Genomic DNA, 23,208 nt, shown 5'->3' on the forward strand with positions numbered 1-23,208 from the left:
ATGCAGTTTTTAAAAAAATTCCCATTTAATTCTATGATTATTTACAGCTCAATTTTATGTATTAAGTATGTGGAAGTATGTTTTCATTTAACTGCTTGTTTTTCCCAAGAAGGTTTAGTTACCTTCTAAAGTTTTGGCAGAGTATTTTATTTTCACAACTTGAGTTTCTTCTGATGACTAATACTAATGACTGATGTTCAAATGTTGATAGTCATTGGTTCTGTAATGAGTAGAATTGTGTATCCTTGTCTCGAAACCAGAAATAGATGCTTCTTCATGCTTAAATCAGAGAGGGAAGTTCATACGTTATGTGTTTTTAATGGAAGAATTATCAAATGAGACGTGTGGTATAGGTATCTTAAGATCCTTTACTACCAATGCTTGACCTTATTTGTTGTTATTTGTTAAATAAAATACTGTTTGGGATTTACTGTGCTCTGGCAATAGTTTCTAAAGCCTGAAGAGATGTTTAGAAGATAAATATTTGAGAAAGACTAAATCAATATACTGGTTTTGTACTTCATTGAGTTGAACAATGAAAATGATGCTGATTCACTGTGTATCAAGTCTCACTCTTGTTCTCATGCATTGGCAGTGTTACACCTCTGAAGGGAAAATATATTTACATCCAAACAAATGGCTTTTATTAACAAAAAACCCTCCAAAAAACAAAACCCCCAAAAATATTACACCTAATACATTGAAAAACTGCACAGTGTTGTCGATCTAAACCATGTGATGGTTGTTCCAGCTTATGTTTTATGTCAGAGGCTCATTAAATCCATACCTGTTTTTATTTAATAAAATCTTTATGTCCCAGGATGCTCAGATTAATGAAGTGTGCATGCGTGTTCAGTTTCCCATTGGATTTTAAAATTATTATTATTATTTAAAAATAATTTTATGGAGGATAAGTGTTTGTCTTTGGCTCCCTCTATCTGCCTGTCTCTACTTGTGTTTTTTAATGCTTTTTTGTACCTAGATCCATCAGATAGAGTGGAACCAGCAGACAAGATGTCTGCAAGTATTCTCTGTAAGCATTTGGTAAAATGAATAAAATACGGTAAAGAGACAAGAGGACTAGTAAGGAATTTAGTTATTTGGGCTTAAAAAACAAGATTAATGTCTTTGTGCTTAGACAGTATATTTCTGAAATATTTTTCAATTCCATTCAAAGTCTAATTTCTGTATTAGGTTCTCCACAAAGATACAACTATATGCTCAAAGTATGTTAACTAGAAACATGGTTTTAGCTGCTTGTCTTGCAGTAGTGTGTGGTTGTGTGATAGCCTTTTGTTTCTGATTTCTAGTTATGTTAGTACCCTGTTGACATAGAAGTTCTACTAGTGATTTCTGAAAAACAAATTATTTGATAAGCTAAAGCTAATTTCTGACAGAAGATACGAAGTTTTGACAAACATGCATGGCACAGCAAGTGTCCAATTCTAAAGAACAAAATAAATGCAAACCACCGTTATGGGGAACATGAACAGCCTTGAAAGCAAGTTATCAGTAAGCAAATAATTGTTGAACTGTTATGAATGGAATAGTATGTTGAAATAGGGCATGATTGGCTGATGTTACATATGTCCTTGATTACCTTCCTTGTGCTTTTATCCTAATAAGTGACATTCTTTGTATTCCCTTGGATGGCTAGACAGTCTGACACTGAAGAAGAATAAATATTGCGTGTGGTACACATTAAGCTGTCATCTAGGACAGCATTTATAAAAAGTAACTAGAAAAATTCATAAGAAATTCTGCAGTGCTACAGTTTCCTGACTCCAGTCATAATTGTCAAAGTTCTTGACACATTCAGGTCTTCTGAAATGATTTGGGTTTACAGTTACTTGGTGTATGAATAATTATTAAGGATTCATTTTCTCCGATGATGCAGACTGTTAATGTTAGTTATCAAAATGTTGCATTTTCATTAAAGGCCATGTAGTAATAAAAAAAAAAAGACAAGTGTGGTGTATGTAGCTGGTCTCCTGGTTAGAAGCAGGAGATGTATATATATAAATCAAAAGTAACTGATAAAATTAATAAGCTCTTTTTCAAGTACTGTCTTTGAATCTTGATGGAAAATCCATTATGAGCATGCATTGTTACTACTGTTCTACTTTAAAAATAGACCTTTTTTGTGTAAAATATCAGTCTTCTGTTTTTCTTCACTGACTAGAAATTAAGACTCGAAAGCAACATAGCAGAATATTATCTCTGCAAGGGCAGTGAACTATAAGCTGATGAGTTAGTATTTGAATGGTAATTATTTTAATCTTTAATTTTGAGAAGAAGGAAGTGTATTAGTTACATCCTTCATACTCTTAAGTCTCTGAAATTCTTGTGATGACTTGTGTGTTGACCAAGAACTATTCAATGGCTCATTTGTCTTTCTAGCTATTTTTCTATTGCTTAACATAATGACACGATCCTCTCTGGACTTTGACACAAAATTTCACTCTAAATATTTTAAAGGATTCTTAGAACTCTTGCTGTATTCAAGGTATGATCTCATTTTGCGGCATATGAAAACACAGCCTTATTCCATTTGTGGGTACACGTCTATTTATGACAGAATTGTCTAACTCGTGATCATTTTTTATATTATTTTACTGAATTAAGAATATCCGGTAAAGAAAAATAGCCTGTTACCACCTCATCAACTTACTTGAGACTAACATAATTTTATAGTGACGTTGTGCCTTACTCTCATCCCTCTTCCAAGGAGTTACAAGTAGCCTGTAACTTGTAAGACCTCATTGTGAGTTGCATGGAATGGGAAAATAGAGCTATTGGCTCTTTAAAAAATTTGCATTTCATGTTAATTGAAAAAACTTTAAAGTAGTTCTTAGAACAAGGTTGGAAAAAAATGTGTATGCATGGGAGCAGTTAAAGCTGAATCACCTGTTTGGGTTGAAGAAAGTTTTCTTCAAGTGTAACACTGCTCAGATGTTACAGGTAACTGTTAACTCTGTAGACCACTATGGAGCACAAAATATTTGCCCAACTGGTAAATTGAACTGTAAGTCCCACTGTGGGAAATTGCTTTGCTGTGATCCAAACAGCAGTTATCTTAGTAATTGTACCTGAATTCTTTTGTGGCTAATAGACAGTTGATGTCGTCCTTACCATGATAGAATTATTTTATTGCAAATAATATTAATTGTAAAAATTTCTGCTAAGATATGCTTGTGTAGTTTAAGATGAGCTGAGTATGATTTTTAATTGGTGCTCTGAGACCACTGGTTTTTGAGTTGAGAATGTGCATAACCCCACATTTCACATTCTAAACCAGCGCTCACAACAAGGAGCTTATCAGAGCAAATTGTCTAGTCCATCCCCTTCCTCACTCAAAACCTAATGACCCTTTATCATCATGGTTTAGATTGCTGGACACAGATGTGAGAAAATACAAGTAATCTACAGGTAACTACAGTAGCTGCACTGATGTTCTCAGAGAACTGACTGCTGGGAAGATAAAAAGCTTCCCACAGAGCCTGTGACTTTCCAGCAGCAAAAGCACATCATGAGCTCATACATGAAGTTTTATTTGCTGAAGATTCACAATAAGATGCATTAGGACATTCAGCAGGGTCTCTTCTTAGATGAGCACAAGAATTCAGTGAGGTTGTTAGTTGATGCACTAGTGCATGGCTTCACACTAAAACTGTGAAGTCCAACAATACCAATAATGCTGCTTTTTTAGAACATCACAAACTACAGCTGTTATATGATATTGATGTTAATGTAGTTTGTTCCTTGATAGTAAATGATCTAATGTTGTTGAACTTTTTTTTTTATTATTATGGAAAGTATTCAGGCGGGAAGCAAATGTTCTTCAGGAAAAAATGCTGCTGGCTGTTGAAATACAGAGTTAGCAGTGTATGCTAGGTTGTAGAATTACAGAATCATATAGGTTGGAAAAGACCTTTAAGATCATCAAGTCCAACTGTAAACCTAATGAAGGTAGAAGTAGTATGAACTAATATGAAGGTAGAAGTAAAGTCTGTGTGAAAAAACTCGTATGTGATTACTTACCATCTTTATTCCACAGCATTTTTTGTTCTAATCACGAAGTAGGTCTAAAAATCTCTGAATTTGTGATTGGTACTTTGCCAAGGAATGAAAAGGAAATAAAGTTTTTTTTGATAAATTTCATGTACATTAAGGTTAAGAAGTTAATAATCTTCTTTACTGTTTTAAATTTTTTTTTAATTCAAGAAGTCCTGTAATGTGTCTGTCAAACCAGACAGGAATGATCAATAAGCATCAGTCTGCACTTTTGTTCTCTTCTAAAGTAACTTTAGTATAAACACAGTTACTTATGTAGAAAAATTAATTTGGATGCTGAAATACTTGTTTGTTTGTTTGTTTAATGATCTGTAAGCTTTGGGTTTGTGAGGAGAGAAATAATGTGGCATGAGAGGGACTGGTCCTCTAGAAATGAGGATTCACAGAGGCTGGTATTAATTATTAAGCAGACAATAAGCATTACAGTTGTGGTCTTTACAGAAAATGCTAATCCAGCCAAAAGCCTGAAACCCAAGCCAAACAAAAACTCTGAATAGCCTCCTCCCACCCAGAAAGAAACAATAAATACATTGCACAAACAACACCTCCCTCCTCTGGGAGTGTGAATGTGACAAACATGTATTTTTTAATTGAAGTCCTTCCACTCTCTTCGATCACTCTCAATGCTTCTGTGTTCTGTTATTGATCCTGGGGAGTTGCTTCAGTAGGATTCAGTGCTGCTGGTGGTGGCAGATCTTTGAGCAAGAGCGGCCAGGGCTGGATGTAAAGCTGTGGCTCTCGAGCTGCACCAGTGACTATAGCACCAGTCTCCTTAATTTTCTGTTCTATCATTGATCCTTTGAGAGGTGAGTACAAGACACTGTGAAAACTATGTGCTGGTTTGCTCTTCTTCATTGCCACTTGCTTCTGTTCCCCTTTTTTATGTTGATATTCCAGCTTATGCTGACCTAAATTATTACAAATGGAACTCCATTTTTCAGAGCTCAACAGACGCTTTCTTAGAAATTATTTTCAGTGATTGCACATACCTTTTGGTTCACAGTGAAGACATGCAGAAATATTTTCTCTTTTTCACTGGCAAATAGGAGCTACAGGGAAAGAGATGCCTATTTTTTTTATTCTGTTTTGTCTTTCGGGGAAGACAGAAGAAGTGAAGAGGTATACATATTGTAAGATTGACTCCCCCCTTTTTAATCTTGAGATTAATTATAATGAAGTCCATGTACAAATTGCAGAAAACACTTAATATATTCTTTTTATGAAATATACCGTGTTTCTTATTTTGTAGTGGCTTTAATTCTTAACTGCAGTAGACATACAGAAAAACAGAAAAAACGTTGGCTGTTAGAAAGTTTTGTTTGAGCTTTTTAAACTGAGTGATTAGCAGAAATAATGACCCTGTCAGCCTTAATCACATTAAAATGTGGTTAACATCATTTAATTTTTTCCACTTAATATGCAAAAATTTCCAGTAGATTTGCAGTGAAGGCCATTGAAATTCCATTAGAACAAGAATAAAAATTTCAGGCATCATTTATTCAGAGAGGGAATAAAGGTCTCGACTGAAAACTGCTGAATCTTTCTATTAGGGAAACTATGAATCATTGCATTGAGCAGTACCTTGAGATTCTGTAGTACTGAATCTGGGTTGCTTCTGAATGAATGAAATGCATTTGTAGTGTGGTGCTTTTCTGAAAACTACTGCTTAAGTTTTGCACAAATACAGTAAGCACTTTCTCCATAAAGGATTATTACGTAGCATTTTATAACTGCTGCAGAGCTGGGGAGATACTTCTCTTTTAGGCATATCATCACTGTGAAATCCCATAGTTTGCATTTTTTTTTTCATTAGAACGTTAAAAAAAATATCCTTTTTCTGGTTGATATGTAACGTATAGTGGTTTCTTTGTGGTAAGTAACAAAATAAGGACATGTACAGCTATGACTAGAATATTAAGTCATATCAAGTCGCTTGCACTCTTGGCATTTCTTGTTGCATGACGCACGGGTACCAAAGTACAGAATGCAACAACTGTGTGAATGTGCTAGAGAAACTATCAACTCCATCTTTTTCTGAGAGAATTTGCTCTTTCTAGGAAAGATGCAGTGTTTGTTAGCTTAACCACGTTTCAGTTTGCTCTAGTTATGTTCCTGTTATTTGTCCTGTGTAAAGAGAAGATTTCATCTGATAAGCGGAGGCACTGGAAGTAACAACTGTGCTTTTCTAGGCTCTACCAACTGACTTATATTGAATATTTCTTTAAAACAAATATTACTCTGTTTCTCATAAGATATTGAGGTTTTTTTAACCTTTATTGAATTGCTTTTGTATCTCCAGCAGTTAAGTAACTATACAGTGGATTGGTTTGGGGTTTTTTTGAAAAAAAGCAGTATTTTGTTCCTGAGTTGAGTTAATTTCAGCCTGTTTCATAATTACTTTATCCTCTTTCTACTGGGAAAATCATTAAAATGATCTGTGCAGAACACATATTAAAATGTCAGTATTTGTATCATTGATTTTTTTGAAGCAAAATGTAAGGAAATGCAGTGGCAAAAACTTAATGTAGTGCAAAATACTGTGTGATACACAGAGTCTAAAGAATTTTTCTTTGAAATAAGTGTTGCTAAACTTAAGTATTGAGCAGATCTAATGGGAATTTGGAAGTGCCTCTGATCCAAATGTACCACTGTATGTAAAGGTAAGAAGGAAACTGAATAGGAGGTGGGTCCCTGGCCAGGACTTTTTACCCTGCAAATGAGACAAAACAAAGTCGGAGCATGTGAGTAACTGAAAGCTAGGGTAGGTGGGAGGTGTGACTTGAATGTAGAGGTGTAAGCTTTGAGGGTGACATTTGGAAGCACCTTACCTCTTCCCAGCTTCTAGTCCATTGAGGAGCAAATACTCACTGTAGCTCCATTAGCTCAAGGATAGGTTTGTATAACGGGTCTATAATGAGTACATTCAGTTTAGAATTTAACATGTTTATTGGTTGTTATTTTAGAAAATGGAAATAATTTACAGCTGTGTTGTAATGGGAAACACTTTGAAATCGAAGTGTCAGAATGAAGGTTACCAATGCATTGCAGAGTCCATAACTTGCCCAAAAGTGTTACCTGATCGTGGATGTACCAAATGGCTTCCTTTCCTTTACAGCCAACCTTGTCTTGGTCCATGCAACGGACGAACTTGCTCATGGGGATGCAGTAGGACTGGGTAGGATAGGAATGTGTACCTTGCTCAAATTTTGAAATGACATTGATACAAATACCACAGCCACCTCTTCTGCCTTGGCTGTGCTTTGCTCATGAGTGCTACTTGTACCTAGACATGGTATTATGGGCTACTTTTGACTTTTATTACATTTTGTTTTGGAAGAGGAGAACTCATGAAGTCTGATATTTAGCTTTCTGAGAGTTTGAGTGTTGTTTCCTTGCAGTAGTGTCTCCTGATTTATATGCATTCTTTTAAAAGTAGGGATGTGGTGCACTGAACAGCAAGTAGCAGCATATTCTGTGGCTCAGGAAGGCTTCTTGCACAATGATCAGTCTGCCAGCGTACTGCTACAAGTCAGCTGGCTAGGTGTAGCCAAGTCAAATGCATGGTGGTTTTCTTCGTGCCTTTCCCCAGTGCAGACGTTGGCTTTTGCAAAACATGTAGGAACTTGATTTGTATGAGATTGAGACCACTTTGTCTCTCTTTTGCATTTCTGAAGAGCCTTTATGCACTTCTGAATTCAGGAAGTGTAGTACTTCCTTATAACTATATGGTAATCCCTAAATTGCTGTAATCCCTCCTCTGCATTCAGTACAGAACCAGTTATTGCTGGTAACTACACAGTATGACTTTCATAAATTAATTAAGATTTTTTTTTTTTTTAAACAGTAGCTGGCTGGTTTGTGCTTAGTACTGGGAGGCTTTTCACAGAATCTTGCTGTTACCTTGGGTTGAAAATGTTCTGCTAATTTTCAGCCTATGTTTTTCCATGGCTGGTTTACTTCATTGGTGGTTCTGCAGCTTTGCTCTGTATATTAAATAGTATCTTATCTAATTGGTGTTTACCTCCAATACTCATATAAAGCAAGCATTATTGGTTTTCTGTCTGTCTCCATCATTTACATGAAGATCCTCTTCTTCTGATACTCTTAGACTTGTTCCGAATTTAGCTGAGCAGAGCTGCACATACTACTCCAGCCACATGCTTCCGTGATTACCTTGTATGCAGATGTAATGCAACCTGTTGAACTAAGTGAAGCATTTCCAGTAGGATCTGTAGATTACATTTTCCTTTGTTGCATTGTCTTGGTGGCTTAGAGTTGCTCTGATGAAGACTAACGCATTGTGGTCCCCCTTCTATGTCACTTCCAATTGATGATGACGATAATAATTTCCCTTGAGGAAATTGTCTCATGCTCTTGTATCAAGTGTTGACTTTGCAGGCAGCTGATGTTTGTGTCAAGATCATTAATGTATTTAAGTAAGATCAGTCCTAAGTTTAATGCTTGTGAAACTTCATTAACAATATCCGTAAATACCAGTTTGTTCTCCTGTTACAGATCCAATGTATTACTCAGTGTACAGTCTGTACAAATCCACTTCCACCTCTACTCTGGCTGAATGAGTAGTTTCACACACAGCACACTATCAAATACTTCATAGATATATTTCTCCTGCATAGAAAATCATATGTCATATCAATGAGAGAATAAATTTATCAAGGCATGCTTTATTTTTTCCTTTAAACCAAATCACTTCTGTTTACCAAGGTTATTTTCTGTGATCGTTTCTTCTTTGCGAGTGTCATAGCTCAACCAATAGCATTGTATCTGTTAAGTGACTCTTTGTGGTGGAGAAATGCATAGACTATCCCAGAATAGCTGCCACTATGATTTTTTTAGTATTTTTCTTTTGACTAGGTCTACTTTTAACTGTGTATTACTTAGTAGGGCTCTTGCTTGTTGAGCTGGCCTTTTCCAAACTTAAATTCAATGTCACTTCTGAAATAGAAAAAGAATCCATTTGAGCATTAAAATAGGAATGATGCTTTTCATTAGTTACAGAGATTTTTCTTACAACTCACGCTAAAAGAGTGTAAGTGATTATTTTAAGCAAATAAATGGTGTTTGTAATGGCAAGAAAACATTTGGATGCAATTCACAGCTTCACTGTTACTTTGGGCATATGTATTGTTTTAGTCTTCAGTTGCATGATTGGGTGAAGTGTTTTCAACTGCTGTTTTGGATAGAAAGGATGAATAGACAGAAGGTCACTTTATGGGGGCTGTCAGAAGTCTGGATTTTTATTTTTTTTTACTTGGAAGCTGATTAATGTTTTAAATAATTTCTCCATGGCAGTGCATGTTTATGTTGTAGGGTTTTATTTTTGACTATAACTGTAGATCAGACCTCTTTCATGATGGTGTATCCTGTGCATGTCTGAACTACTTTGAAAAAGTGAAATGACATGATGTTTAGCTACAGGGAAATGTCAAAAACAATGCATTTATATGATATGAAAGATTTGCAAGTGCAAGCTAGCAATTGATAGTAATATTATAATTAACTCTTTATACAGCCTGTTTTTTTTCATGAACATTTTCATTTATGTTGACAACTACCATGTATGTCACCACGCATGGAGCCTTTTCTTTACTTGGAGGAGTCTGAACATGAATTAGTGTGGTTTGGGACTTATGTTGTTACTTTGTATTGAAAAGTGGTTTCTGGGCTAGAGTAATAAAAATTAAAGTAGTTTGCATTTTAGGTTTGGCTTTTTGATCATGTTGTTTTTAGTGCTAGCGTTTGCAAGGATAAAGCATCCCAGAGAGTGCTGTGACTTTGAAGTGGAACTTGTTTTCAGTTAAATAACTTTTTTTTTGTTAAAATTGCTGGGGACATTGAATGCATCCTAATTCCATAACCAATAAGAAAGTGAATATAGGTAAAGAAATAGCTTTATAGTAAAGAAAATGAACATAGATGAAGTAGTAGGTGTATAATAAATCAAATTTTAGTTTTGTGTTTGCAAATACAAGTGTTTCTACACACCCCATCCACCCACCCACAGAATTTCTGACAAATTTACTTCGTCATTCCGTTTTCAGCCATAAAAATCTTTGTGTCTAACAGTTCCTTTACAGTCTGACAGATAAATGGAGTGTCATTTCGGACACTGATCCAGATACTTATTCCTGCTTCTGAAAAAAATCAAAGTTAGTGTTCCCCTAGGACAAGTATGTTTTAGTAGATGATTCAGATGTGTTAATTTTTTTTTCCATTTCACCATAGTTTAGACAGGTAAACAGACTGTGTCTGTATAATTGAACATTTTTCTGACAGCTTTTCAAATTAGTGAAGTGTATTTCAAGCAAGGCATCTCTGCACAGTGTGAAAATCTCTAACTCATTTAGTGTTTTGCTTGGGCATGGACATGGACATGTTCGTATGACAATGCAGTATATGCTGTTGTATTTATTAGACCACATTTGGGGGAAATGTGTCAGCAAGAGGTAAGACTGGGACACACCACGTAGTTTTATGTGAGCAGCTTGGGCACTTATGATCAGGGTTAGTCTCTAAAACAGCCTATGAAAAGGAGTGACAGAAGATTCTTTAAGAAGGAAGTGAGAACAGGAGCCCTAATTTAAGTGCTCTGAATTGCCCTTGGAAGAGTCTGCTGCTTCATTAACTATATAGGAAGCAAGGTGAGATTGGGTATCTAAATCAAGTGTCTGAAATTAAGTCTTGTATTCTTTGAGTTGCTATAGTTTGAATATTAGCCATTCAACTAAATAACTCTTCCATTGCTATAATGATAGCTTAGATAATGTTCTTTATCTGGGTAAATATCAAAGTTAATTTCTGATTTATTGAGTAAGATATTCCAGGCTAATAAAAAATTTGATCTTTCCTTCATCAAACAGTGCCTACAACTTAGTCCAGTATTGCCAGCTTCTGTGGTTATTACTGGAATTGTTAAAATTGTTTCTTAAAATATTGCTTGTAGTATAGTGTAATCATGAAACATTAGTATCTGGTAATGGTCTAAGGGGCCAGGGGGAATAAGCAGTGTTTATTGTTTTAAATCTAATGCTCTTATTGTGATAATAGTTGATTCTTGCTATTTTAACACTTACGTAGTTATTATCAAGTGACAGAAGGAGAAAGAGAGCATTCATATGAATTCTGTAGTCTCCAGGGGCTCTGCTAATAAGATCACACGGACTCATTTTTGAGAAGCGAGGAAGGTGACTCCAACTGTAATATGAGCAGGAGAGGATATTTCATTAAAAGAACTGATGGGGGATATTTCTGTGACATCAGCGAAAGCCAAAACTAACACATGTTGTAGTCTACATTTGTGTTACTCATTGCAGATTTTTATTTAGCACTAGTCTTACTTCAAATGTTTGTATATATTTCATTACACAGGAGTGTTACGAGATTATATTTTTTGTTTGGGAGTATGGCCTTGTATTTGCTTGTGTGCACGCAGCACATAAAATCAAATAATATAAATTTAAAATAATGTTGTCCATTGTGCATTTCATGTGAAGTTCCTCTTGTTAAAGCATCATGTGTTCATTTGATCAAATATTCAAGTTATCCATGGCTTATAGTTCCTTTTTATGACATTATATACTTGAGACTTTGCTATAATAGTGTTAATATGAATTGTCCTACTTTTTTTTTGTACAAGACCCTTAAGAATGCAGTTCTCCATGTGACATAAGAAGCCCTGTCAGCTGGCAAAAGAAAATTATCATGCCATAATGTAAACCTGACTATGGATTAGAGATTCTTTCTAGTGATTTGTAGTAGTAGCTCAGTCATCATTGCTATGCCTATAAGTCCGATGACTGAGGTTTGCTCCTTCTGCTGTAGTTCATGAATGAGCATTTTAAAAATTATTTTGTTATTATTTTCAAGATAACCTTTCCAACCTCTGCATTTAATAAATGGTAGCAGAAAGAATGAAAAGATGTGACTTTCCAAAGGTGTCTTTCCTGTCTTAAAGTATTTGTGTCCTGCAAGTGAAGCCTGTTACTCCTGTAACTGTGAAACTTAGTGTTCACAATTCGTCTGCATTGTTCTGCAGTTTCATCAGTAGTTCTGTCTTAACTGTGCTTCATCCTTGCTGATAGCAGCAGCCATTTCTTTTTTTTTTTTTCGTCTCTGAGTTAAGATAGAATTTATTTTCAGAATTGGCAGACCAAGGAGAACTACAGACTGTAAGCTTTTCACGTATCAGCAGGTGCTACAGCAGCAGTGTAGTACCGTTTTCATTGTTGTTTAAGTGATAATCAGTTTTGATCACTTTAATAGGGATCATAATTTGGATAAAGAGATATTACTCAAGTATTGAAAATTAGATTTGAAACGAATGTTGTAGGAATATGTTTCAAGATCTTATTCTTCATGAATGATGATTCTTACGAATGTTTAAAATAGGGTTACCTTGACTGACCTTTTGTTAGATGGAAATTGCTGTATGAGGTACTGAGAAATCTTTTCTAACTGGGAGCTCTGTATAGACTAGCAGAAAAAGTGATTCTTGATTATTTTACCTATTTCTTACTCTCTTTCTACCATCTTAATATTTTTTAATTCAGGCTTGGTTCTGTGTCATCAACTGGATTTTTCTGTTTTGCTTGCTTTATTTCTCATGCTTTTAAAGTATTTTGTCTTTTAACTGCTGTCTGTACTTGATTTACAGGTGACACAATGTTCTCTGATATTATTTCTTTCCAACATCTTGCAAACCCAAACCAGCTAAATGAGTTTCATGTCAGTTAAGACGAATCTATATGAGATATACTACTGGCCACTTTTTGACCATGAAGTTCTAAGTGTAGTGTCATGTCCTCATGTGTTTCTAGCATACTATTAAGCAGTGAGAATCTCCAGGTAGCTTCCTAGACCAGATAAACAGAGAAATGTATACTTCTATCATGCATGTTAGGCAATTCGTTAGCAAAATTATATCTTGAAGTCACAAAATACTTCCATATGAATTTTCTAGTGTATTGCCTTGTTTTTTTTCCCCCCGTGTCAACTAATATTGTTTTCTACCTGGAAGAATCTATTTTTAAGTGATCTTGTGTGGGATAATTTGTACTCAGTAGTCATGTCATGTACAAACATTCTCCAATAGTAAACACCAAAATTCCTGATTGAAGCTGGGTACGAGGCGTTGCTCTTTTTTGGGGGGACAGGCTAACTTAAGGTACTCCTGACCTTAACAGTCTTCTCCTGTTCCTGCATCACCCCTCAGGCTGTGAACGTTTCTCATTTATGTAAGAATACATATACATCTCTATATATGCATATAGCATTGAGAACAGTAGGATCTGATCTTTGTGGAGTCTGTGCATGCTAACAAAACAGAAGGGAAGGGCATCTCTTATGAACTGTGTCGCACAGCACTGGTGCTAGGGTAATTTAGATCTTCCTCTTCCATCCCACCAAATCAACTAAACCTAGTAGTATTCGTAGTAGAATGTTTTGCAACCTAGCAAGAATAATAATCATTGCCTAATTTATCATCATTTTAGATAAGTGGTGGATAATGGGTGAAGCTTCAAAAGATAAAATAAAACTACAAAGAGAAAAGAAGAAACAAGACATTAAGTCACTGAAATCTCCTTTAAATTAAAGAAAACTGTTGGAACAATTAAAGTGCTTTTAGTCACCTAGGAGCAACCCGATTGTCTTCACAAATTCATGTTGGCTGTTTATTACTTGTCTAAATTGTCAGTTGACTAATGTTTTGTTTGTGATAGATTTAATGGCCCTGCACATAGTGGATAAAATACACTCCACTACCTTTTGGGATTTTTATTAAGCCCTTGTAGGTTTCAATGCATTACAATGGCCTCATAAACAAGATAACAGATATTGGCTAGATGGAAACTACTGGAAGTTGAGCATGCAAGACTGGTTGGAAAGTAATGCATACAGTATAGTTATCAGTGGTTCACTTTCCAAATAGGAAGAATATCTCATTATGAGATCTGCAGAAGTGGCTGGTGGTTGAATACTGTTATGTATTTCCATTAATGAGCCGGATGATGAGCATTCTTATTAAACCTGTAGATGACCCCAAACTGGCAGATGTCCAGGTGTATATAGAAAAAAAAATTAGAGTACAGGAACACATCAAGAAATGGAAGGAATCAGTAGGGAAAAAAAGAGCTACGGTGCAGCTTCTGAGAAGGATTTTATGCAGAAATAATCAACTATGCAAATATATTATTAAGAATATTTAGTCAAGCAGGGTCATACAATAAGTTACAAATTGAGCATGAGATAATGTTGCAGTGCTGTCACAAAAAAGCACAGGCTATACCGGGTTTTATAAACAGGAGAATCGTTGAAAGATGTGTGAGTTAATCTTCTAGCTATTTTTAATGCTTATAAGATATTGTTATTACTATTGAGAGCTCTGAGGAGTGCATTAGTTATTGTATGCTTCCAGGGACTTTTAGACCAATTGTTGAGTCCAGAAAAAGGTTCAAATTTAGAAGTAATATGTGGCTCAGGAGGAAAGATCAAAATAAACAAGAAAGATCTCAGCTTTTAAGTATGTAAAATACTGCTGTAAAGAAATAGGGAGTGTGTATTCCCATTCCGTAGTGTATAGGCTCAGTTAAATGAATGCATTTAAATTGAAATAAATGTGGCTTAGGCTACATGTATAGAAAACTTTTCAACAGTTGGGAACAAAGCACCAAACAGATTGAGTTTGAAAGGTTTAAAAATCTGGGGTTGCTCAAACTGCCTTTTGGAATTGCTAGGTCCTCTTGTTCTCACTCCTATCTGTAGACCTTTTTTCAGACTTGTATGTTTCGATGACTTAGTTTGATTTTTTATCTCATTATCAACATCTGTTTCTCCCTGTAGTGCTGCCTGGTATTTTCTTCTTCCCTGCCATGCTTTTTCAGGTGTAGAACAGAAATTGTTTCTCTTCCATGAGTTAGTTTTTTTTTTAGTCTTGCGTGTGCAAAAGCATACTTTCACAAATCACCTTTTTTTCTCAGGGGTCAGATTTTCAGATCATCTTGTCTTGCAGATGTCCACTTGGCTTAAGTTCTCACTGCAGCTTCTCTCTTCCATCACTGCTTATGATCTGAACTCTATCTCTGTTCTCAGCTGCATTTCTCATGTGAAACTCTGTCAAATATTGATTTGTAATTAATGTACATTCTGCAACTTTTGTACCTCTTTCGGTTGTCTGCAGGTTTTGGTTCCTTCTGCCTCAGGAACCATCCCCGTTTTAAAGTACAGGTGCTCCCTTCTGCACAACTCCCATTTCTGGTGCTCTTTGCTTATTGGCCTTCTCAGTGAGTGCCCTCATTTTTAAACCTTTCTCTGAGGTCTGTTCTGCATCCTGTATTAGTATCGGGAGTTAACTCTGCTAGTTGTCATTGCTAACTCTTCAAGTCCTTCTGCACTTGAAGTCACTGGCTGCTTTCATTTACTTTTTCCTTGTCAGGCTGATGCAGAGTTAAAACTGATATGCCTTTAAATGATGCCTTCATCAAATTTTGGAATGTAATAATGGCAAAAAATATCTTGGTATACACAGCCTCCTGAGTTAGTAGATAGGCTGACGTGATTTTGTTCTTTCTTCTCTCCGTATCAGCCAACAGTAACAGTGTTGGGTGTAAGTGAGCATCTTAATTCCTCTTAGCTGTTTTCCCTGGTCAGAATTTTGAGTGCTGTCTTCACTTGCAAATTGTTCAGATCTGGCTTCGTTCTTCTGTCAGTTTTTTTACATGAATCTTTTGAATTGAGTTTTCCAGAAAGGATATTTTGTCTATTTGTGGTGAATAGAATCAAATTTCAATTCAAGAACCCTCTGTAGTTGCTGTTGCCACACTTCTCGCCACAGAGGCACATGGAGGGAAGAACCAAGCCACCTCAATAGAAGGCTGTTGGATGCCCAGAAGTGCTCAGAGAGTTCTCTCGCTGTTACTGCTGAGCTGCACTTGAATTCTTTCCTCTTTCTACTTCATGTTTTATAATAAGAATTATTTTTAACTCTACTAACAGCAGCATTTTTAGAAACCTAATTACAAAAAAGGATGAGGTTTCTTGCTTTTAGTGTGTACACTGTTTGCACATAGTTTTCAATTTAATTTGTCGAGAAAGGTTTTCATCTTGAGCACTTTCTTGTTTCTTAAAGTGGTTTCAGCTGTTAATCATGGTCATTCATGCAGCCAGTTTTACTGGGGTTTTGTTTGTTTACTTTGCATTTTGTTACATTTTAGCGGTGTGGGTTTTTTCCTCCCTTTTTTTTGAATTTAGAATTTCCTAAACTTGAGTAGGCTTTTCTTTCAGCCTAAAATTCAGTAGCTGGTATCATTCGTTATCAAGTAGAGCATGAAATATTGGGGAGAGACTCCAGGATTTGCTTATCTTAACACAGGCCCAAAGGAGTGTACTCATGCTCTCCTTTTACAGAGATATATGCATACAGCATGTCCATGGAAAAATTACGTGCTTGAATAAAACAGATTTGACATTGTTTGTCAAGAGAATTTTGTTTTATTTAGCATGCTTGGTTATCCCTAACAGGAAAGCCAACTTGCACTGTTAATTCATTGATTGTTGGTCAAGTGGTTTTGGTTCAGGGAAGATTCCATTCAAAAATATATCAGTATTTATAATTGAGTGTTGATTTTTTTTTTGTTTTCTTTATTTTGATCACCATTAGGGGAATTCCTTGGTACTTCTTAGTAATTCCTGTGACATTGAAAGTCACAGAAGTGAAAGGCAGAGAACCTGACTGTCTGTACAGAGTGGGATGCAGTACCTCATTCTTTTAGTGAGGCTGTTGCAGGTCTGATGTCAGTCACTTCAGAGACCTTTAGACCTCAGTGCTCATTTATTGCTAAAATGTACCAGCTCTGCTCCTGCATTATGAAGATCATCTGTCAACACTTTGAGATATTCTCTTTTGTTATTAAGCTTGTGATGCTCTACACTGTCAGGTTTTTTGCCAATTATAGTTAAGGTACAATGGTGTATTCACTGGATCAAAGTCTCACACTGGCGGTAGAGGAATGATTTGTAAGTCTTTATTCATCTGAATTGTACAATAGAATACCTGAGGAATGCAAATAATCCCTCTAAGGACTCAATAGAAAAGCTGTTAAAATGACAGTCTAAGACTATTATTGTTCTGAATTGGTGTTTTAGCCAAAGTAATTATTTCTTATCTTGTTGTTCCACAATAGTTCTTAGTTTTAGTTGCGATGACCATATTTACCAAAAATAATTTGAATCCAATTTTTGACATTACTTTCATGCTCATTTCACTTTTTCAAGTTTACATATTTCATTCTGTCTTTCTCCTAGTGCATTATGTAATTAGTCTAGAGACCAGTGTTATATGCTTTCTTAAAAAAATGTATGCACAGATGCTGAAGTACACTTATAAACAGCAGATTCATTTCTAGATACATTTTCAGTAAGAGATTGGCATTTGTAAGCTTTCAACTTTGCTGTCCAGTTTGTTAGCCAAAATAAATTAATTAACTACAAATGTAACTTTTAGAAGTGCTGATAAATGTCACATGTCACATTCAGAATTGCACCTTAATGGTGATTTTCGGTTCAGACATTTCTCAAGGCAATAGTGTTTCAGTATCAGTGCTGGATCCCAGGCTATATTTTCATTGGATAGCTGGAGGAAAAAAAGATTAGTATAATGAGGATTGAAAACCACTGATGGGGTATTTACATAAGTAGATGATAGAAGACCAGACTTATATAACAAACGTGTGAAAACTGTTGAGTGAACTTTTATATTCTTTGTCCCATCCAAAGCCCTACTCAGTGGGCCATGCACTTAATCTCATAATAGCTCTGATCCCCTGCTATTTTCTTTGACAAATGTGTGTTGATGAACTTGTGGTTCTGTTCATTTTTTTCTGAAGTGACATTTGCATTGATTATTTAAAGGTTTGCAGGCCACAGTTTCAAAGCACATTAGTATAATAGCAGTTAAAACCTTGGTCTAAATTTTGGAGATTAGCAGGACTAAGAAAAAGAACTCAGCAAGCATAAACCCCTGTGCTGTATGGTGGGTGCTTCAGGTCTTGAAATGTCTCTGGCACCCAAAGTACTTTGTGTCTCACTGTACAGGAAGTGTTCCCGTGTCTCTTGTGTTTTCTCGCTGAACGTACAGACTTGTCATTCTTACATTCATACCTGTTCAGAAATAGTCCCCTAAAAATAACATGGAACTCCTTACAGGTAATTTATGAGTGTCTTCCTTAAAATGAAAGTAAATAGCATTTGCAGCTATGAATGTGATGCTTGCGTTTAAAGATTGTTTAAACGTTGGCTATTGCTGCAAAGATTTCTTAATTTTTAATAGGATATTGAACATTCAGAAACCAGCACCATAAATATCTCATTTCATTCAACTAAAGATAAATATTAGATGTACAGCGAACTGTTAGTGATGCTGCCAGTTACTGAAAATAAAGAGGAATAGGAAGTTTGTTTCTTTATTTAAAAATAATAGTAGTGTAATATCTAGAAGCTTTGTCCTGGGGAGATAGTAGAAAAATGGGAGACACTAGTAAAAACGCAGCCCTCTATTCATTAGCTATGGCATACTCCAAGATCAAAAGCCACAAAAAGCAGGGTGCTGCTTGCTGTCTATGAGTTTATGGAGTGCAGTGTTCTTTTCTGTCTGCGGACACCAGCTGCCCTTGCCACAAAGATGTTTGGTGTTTGCTTGTTTTTTTAAAAAAGGAAAAAAAGAAGTCTGAGGGAGACCCTCAGTTTTATTGCATTTGATAAACAGCACTCTTGGAAGTCTCAGAAAAATGTGCGTTCTCAAATCTATGAAGTTTTATTCAGTTAGCATTTTAGATTGCAAGTATTTAACCTCTACCAAAAACCTAGTTATCATCTCAACTTATACCTGTTTCTAATAGATTAAATGGCAAACAGAAACCAAGAAACAGTGAAATGTTAATGGAGTACACCTGAAGCAATTGCTGCCTGTTAATGCCTTGACCTTGGAAAGCAATACACAAAAAGATGGCATCATAAAACCGTGCAATTCTTATGAATATGTATGTGCTACTTGATAATAATGAATGTGGTACAGCCATGCATGCACTACAAGATAATGTTGTGCCCTTTGTTGTCTACAGGTTGATAAAAATTAAAGAGTGGGTGGACAAGCACGACCCGGGTGCTTTGGTCATTCCTTTTAGTGGGGCCTTGGAACTCAAGTTGCAAGATATGAGTGCTGAGGAGAAACAGAAGTATCTGGAAGAGAACGTGACACAAAGGTTAATTAGCATTCATTTTCCCTACACTTTATTATCAACTATTTCCTTGCAGTAATTTAATTGCTTGCGCTGATAGAATAATAAATGACAGAGTAATTACCATTATAAAGAGAGAATCTTCTCCTTTCTTTACCATGAGACAGAGTGAAAAGATTTATTTTAAATTAAGTTTTTAACTGTCATCTGTCATCTCTGTACAGTGTTTTAATTATAACATAGGTATTAGTTATGTATATTTTTGAGAAGGAATGATCACCAAAACTGTTTAGTCATCCATGGGGAACAGGGATAGTGGAGAAAATTTTGCCATAATTTTTCTGAAGAACTATAGTAAATTGTTTCATTATTGAATTTCAGTCAAGCATTTTTGCTTTCATGACCTGGAGTCCTGAAAATTGCTTGAGACCAAAAGTGCTGCCTGATAGGTTGATTTACATTTATCCTGTATTTCCATACCCTGCCAAATAAACAAATCAAAATACTGTCTTTATGATGCTGCAGTAAAAAAAGTAGTTCCTCTGACAAGAGTTCAAAGAAAAAGGCTACTGTGATTATTGCTGTATTTAAAAGTAGACTTGGTGTCTTCAAAATCCATTATATCTTTCCATGTAAATTGATTACTTGGGGCATTTAGCTGTTTTATTTGTATATATTGAATGAATTGGATTACTTTTATTTTTTTTCAGTGCTTTAGCAAAGATCATTAAGGCTGGATATGCAGCACTCCAACTAGAATACTTTTTCACTGCAGGCCCAGATGAAGTGCGTGCATGGACCATCAGGGTAAGATTCATACTTATTCATCAGCTATATCCAGTTCCACACTATTGAATTCAGATTGATATCACTGACTTTGAAGTTTGTCATGGTGGCGGTTAGCTAGTCATTACAGATGAGGTTTTTGTCCAGGATAACTTTAATTATTTGTGAGCTGCTGAACAGTGAAAGTGGAGCTGCATTGATTGAGGCAGGTAACAATTGATTCTGCCTATTACATAGTCTGAATTTCTTCATCCTGTAGAATCTGTCTACCCTCCTCCTGTGGTCAGAGATAAGACGTACCAGTATTGTGCTTGCTTAATCTGTGTGACTGGGTTTGTCTGCAGTGAAATTGATGTTGCTTTTCATTTTGTATTCACTAAGTTTGTTTGGGTTGCGGGTGGTTCATTCCTCCTTTGGTTTGCTTGGATTACATTTTCAGCAATAAAAGCAATATAACATCATTATATTTCTCATGGATACACAGTTGCGCTCAAAAACCTAAAATCGGTGTGCAGTAATTCAGGCCTTTTACTGACTTTAATATTTATACCTGGTTTATTTTGGTAGTTTGTATGTTTATCTGGGAACTTATGTAATACCTAAAATTATATTATGTATTTTAAATGTTGATGTAGAATGATTATAGCTATAGAGATCAACTAATTTATTCCCAGAGGACAGTAAGTGCTGAGCTGTAGTGGTTTGCCTTTGAATGTAAATATATTATAATATAAAGATTAGTATTGAAAAATATTTTTAAATGCATATAGTTCCAAACTGTATCTTAAACATTACAAAAATGTGAAATTTTGGGGGTGCAAATCTGTCATTGAGCTTTTATTTTTTTGTATCAGTGTATTCAGTGCTGTGCAGTGTATTTCAGTGCTGTATTTACTTTCTTTCAATTGAATTACTTTGTTTTCATTTATCAACATGATTTCCAGCAAATGTATATTTTTATTAATATATCTAAAGATGTTTGCATATGTATTTTAGTATGTTAAACTTTTTTCCTAAAAGCGCATTTATTTTTTAGCCTTTTCATCTCATCACTTCTTACATGATAACTGCTAGCTAAAGTCCCTGTAATAGCTACCAAAATAATATAAAAGCAGAAGTTTTTCTGTTCTGATTTTTGCCATAGTTTTTAAAAGCACGCTCTGAAACTCCACTGTTTTCTGTAGGAGAAATGCTTGCTTTTTATTAGAAAATATGAAAGCTGTTTTATCTTAAGACTGATTATAAGTATCTTTGATTTAATGTGCAAAGATATTTAGTCAGGTAAGCATCAGTGAGTAGCCATATTAGCCCAATACATCTTTTATTGTAAAAACTGTGCTTTACACTGTCAGACTCCTTAGCACTTTAACATGCTTTATTAAGCAGCCTTTAGGTCACCATTATTTCTCAAATTTCTCCCATGGTTGTATGTGCACAGAATGTATGTGCTTGTAATTTAAGACATGCAGTTAGAATGCGTTCTCCTCTATTGCATAAACTGCAATTATTTTATAATAATTGCCTCTATATTATTTTTTAGTGATTCAGTTGTTGATGTATTGGTAAGAATTCTCATTGTGTTCTATATTAGACTTAATAAAATTTTTCTGAAATAAAAATAAGCTAATATGTGGGACTTGAGATGCAGAAATAATTTTTGATTATGAACGTTGTTTGCCAGAGGATGTTATAGTGGAAAATACCTGGATGTAAGTAAAAGTCTTGAGTAATTCAGATTTTGAAAGTTATTTAAAAAAATCTTTATTTTCCTTGCCTTCTGCATGAAGAGCTAGGGATCGAAGTGAATCCCACAACAAAACACAATTATGGTTTCTAAAATCAATACTTCTATTGATACCTATTAGGAAAAACAAAGCTGCCCTTCTGTAGTATCAGTTGGTTTATCTGTGATGAAGGCATCTATCTCTGTGTCCCAATATTGAGAATTACCCAGCTGTATGCATGGTATTTTAACTGATGTGAAACAAAGTTTCAGCAGATCCCGAAAGCATATCAAAAGGGAGAAACCCCTTTCCTGCAATCAATCTTCTTAGATGCAAGTAATTTTCTTCCGGTCTTTCCTTTGACAGAAAGGGACGAAGGCTCCTCAGGCAGCAGGGAAGATTCACACGGATTTTGAAAAGGGATTCATTATGGCTGAAGTAATGAAATATGAAGATTTTAAAGAAGGAGGTTCAGAAGCTGCTGTCAAGGTGAGCCTCCCTTCTTTCTCTTCTCTTCTCCTCCATGTGCGCCATTTTTCCATTTCAAGTCTTTTTCATTGGAAAGAAGTTCTTGGTGTTAAGCAAATCTGAACGGTCACCTCTAGCAATAGGCAAAAACCTATTTTCATTTTTTACTTAGGATTCAAATTCAAATGCATCAACTTGCTGAACAGGAATGCAACTATTTCAGTATCCAAGATATGACAGGTTGTAGACCAAGTGTCAACACTAAGACCCAATGCCATGCTGGGTTTTTTTGTTGTTATTTACTTGTTAGTGTTTAGAATTTAAAAAGCTTTAAAATGAACTTGTTTTTTAAAAATCAAGTTTTTGAGATGAGATAGAAGATTTTTTTTTAATCACTTCTAAAAGGAAATGCAAGAGACCTGTTTCTTCAAATAATGAGTCATCATGTTTTGGGTTTGCAGTGAAGGTATTACAGATGTTGGATGCAAATGGTTAAGAAAATACTGTATTATAAAAATGTACCTTTTTCCAGGAATAGTAGATTCCACTCCTAGACTCTGATAGCCATAATTAGAATCTTAAAATTTACTATTTCAGTGTTTAATTAATTTACCCTTTGATGTCTTATTAAAAAATGCCATGCCTTACTTTGATTGTGCCAGTTACAGTTGTATGTAGTCCATGAAAACATATTACAGTAGGTCAAGTTTCCTAGTTGCTCAGTTGAACAGACAGTGAAGATATTTAATGAAAAACTTTTTTTCTTGAGCTCACACTTCTTTGTAGTGACACTGCTATTAAGAAGAGTTTTATCTGCTTTCTCAACACTAGAGGGCAGAGACTGATTGGGTGCCCAAAGTTGTGCCCTTCTTATAGCCGATAAATTATATCTGTTTTGAAGTTAT

At 35.3% G+C, this 23,208-nt stretch overlaps 1 protein-coding gene across 1 annotated transcript in view; it reads left to right on the forward strand.

Annotated features, from left to right (window-relative positions):
• OLA1 (Obg like ATPase 1) overlaps positions 1-23,208 on the forward strand; it is a 96,462-nt gene that overhangs the window by 69,609 nt on the left and 3,645 nt on the right. Inside the window, exons 7-9 of the mRNA XM_069861099.1 lie at positions 19,209-19,349; positions 20,036-20,132; positions 22,202-22,324. Of these exons, the coding sequence (XP_069717200.1) occupies positions 19,209-19,349; positions 20,036-20,132; positions 22,202-22,324 (361 nt within the window). The remainder of the gene's footprint in view (positions 1-19,208; positions 19,350-20,035; positions 20,133-22,201; positions 22,325-23,208) is intronic.

Source organism: Phaenicophaeus curvirostris, chromosome 7 (assembly GCF_032191515.1).
Source record: "Phaenicophaeus curvirostris isolate KB17595 chromosome 7, BPBGC_Pcur_1.0, whole genome shotgun sequence".
NCBI classification, from domain to species: Eukaryota; Metazoa; Chordata; class Aves; order Cuculiformes; family Cuculidae; genus Phaenicophaeus; species Phaenicophaeus curvirostris.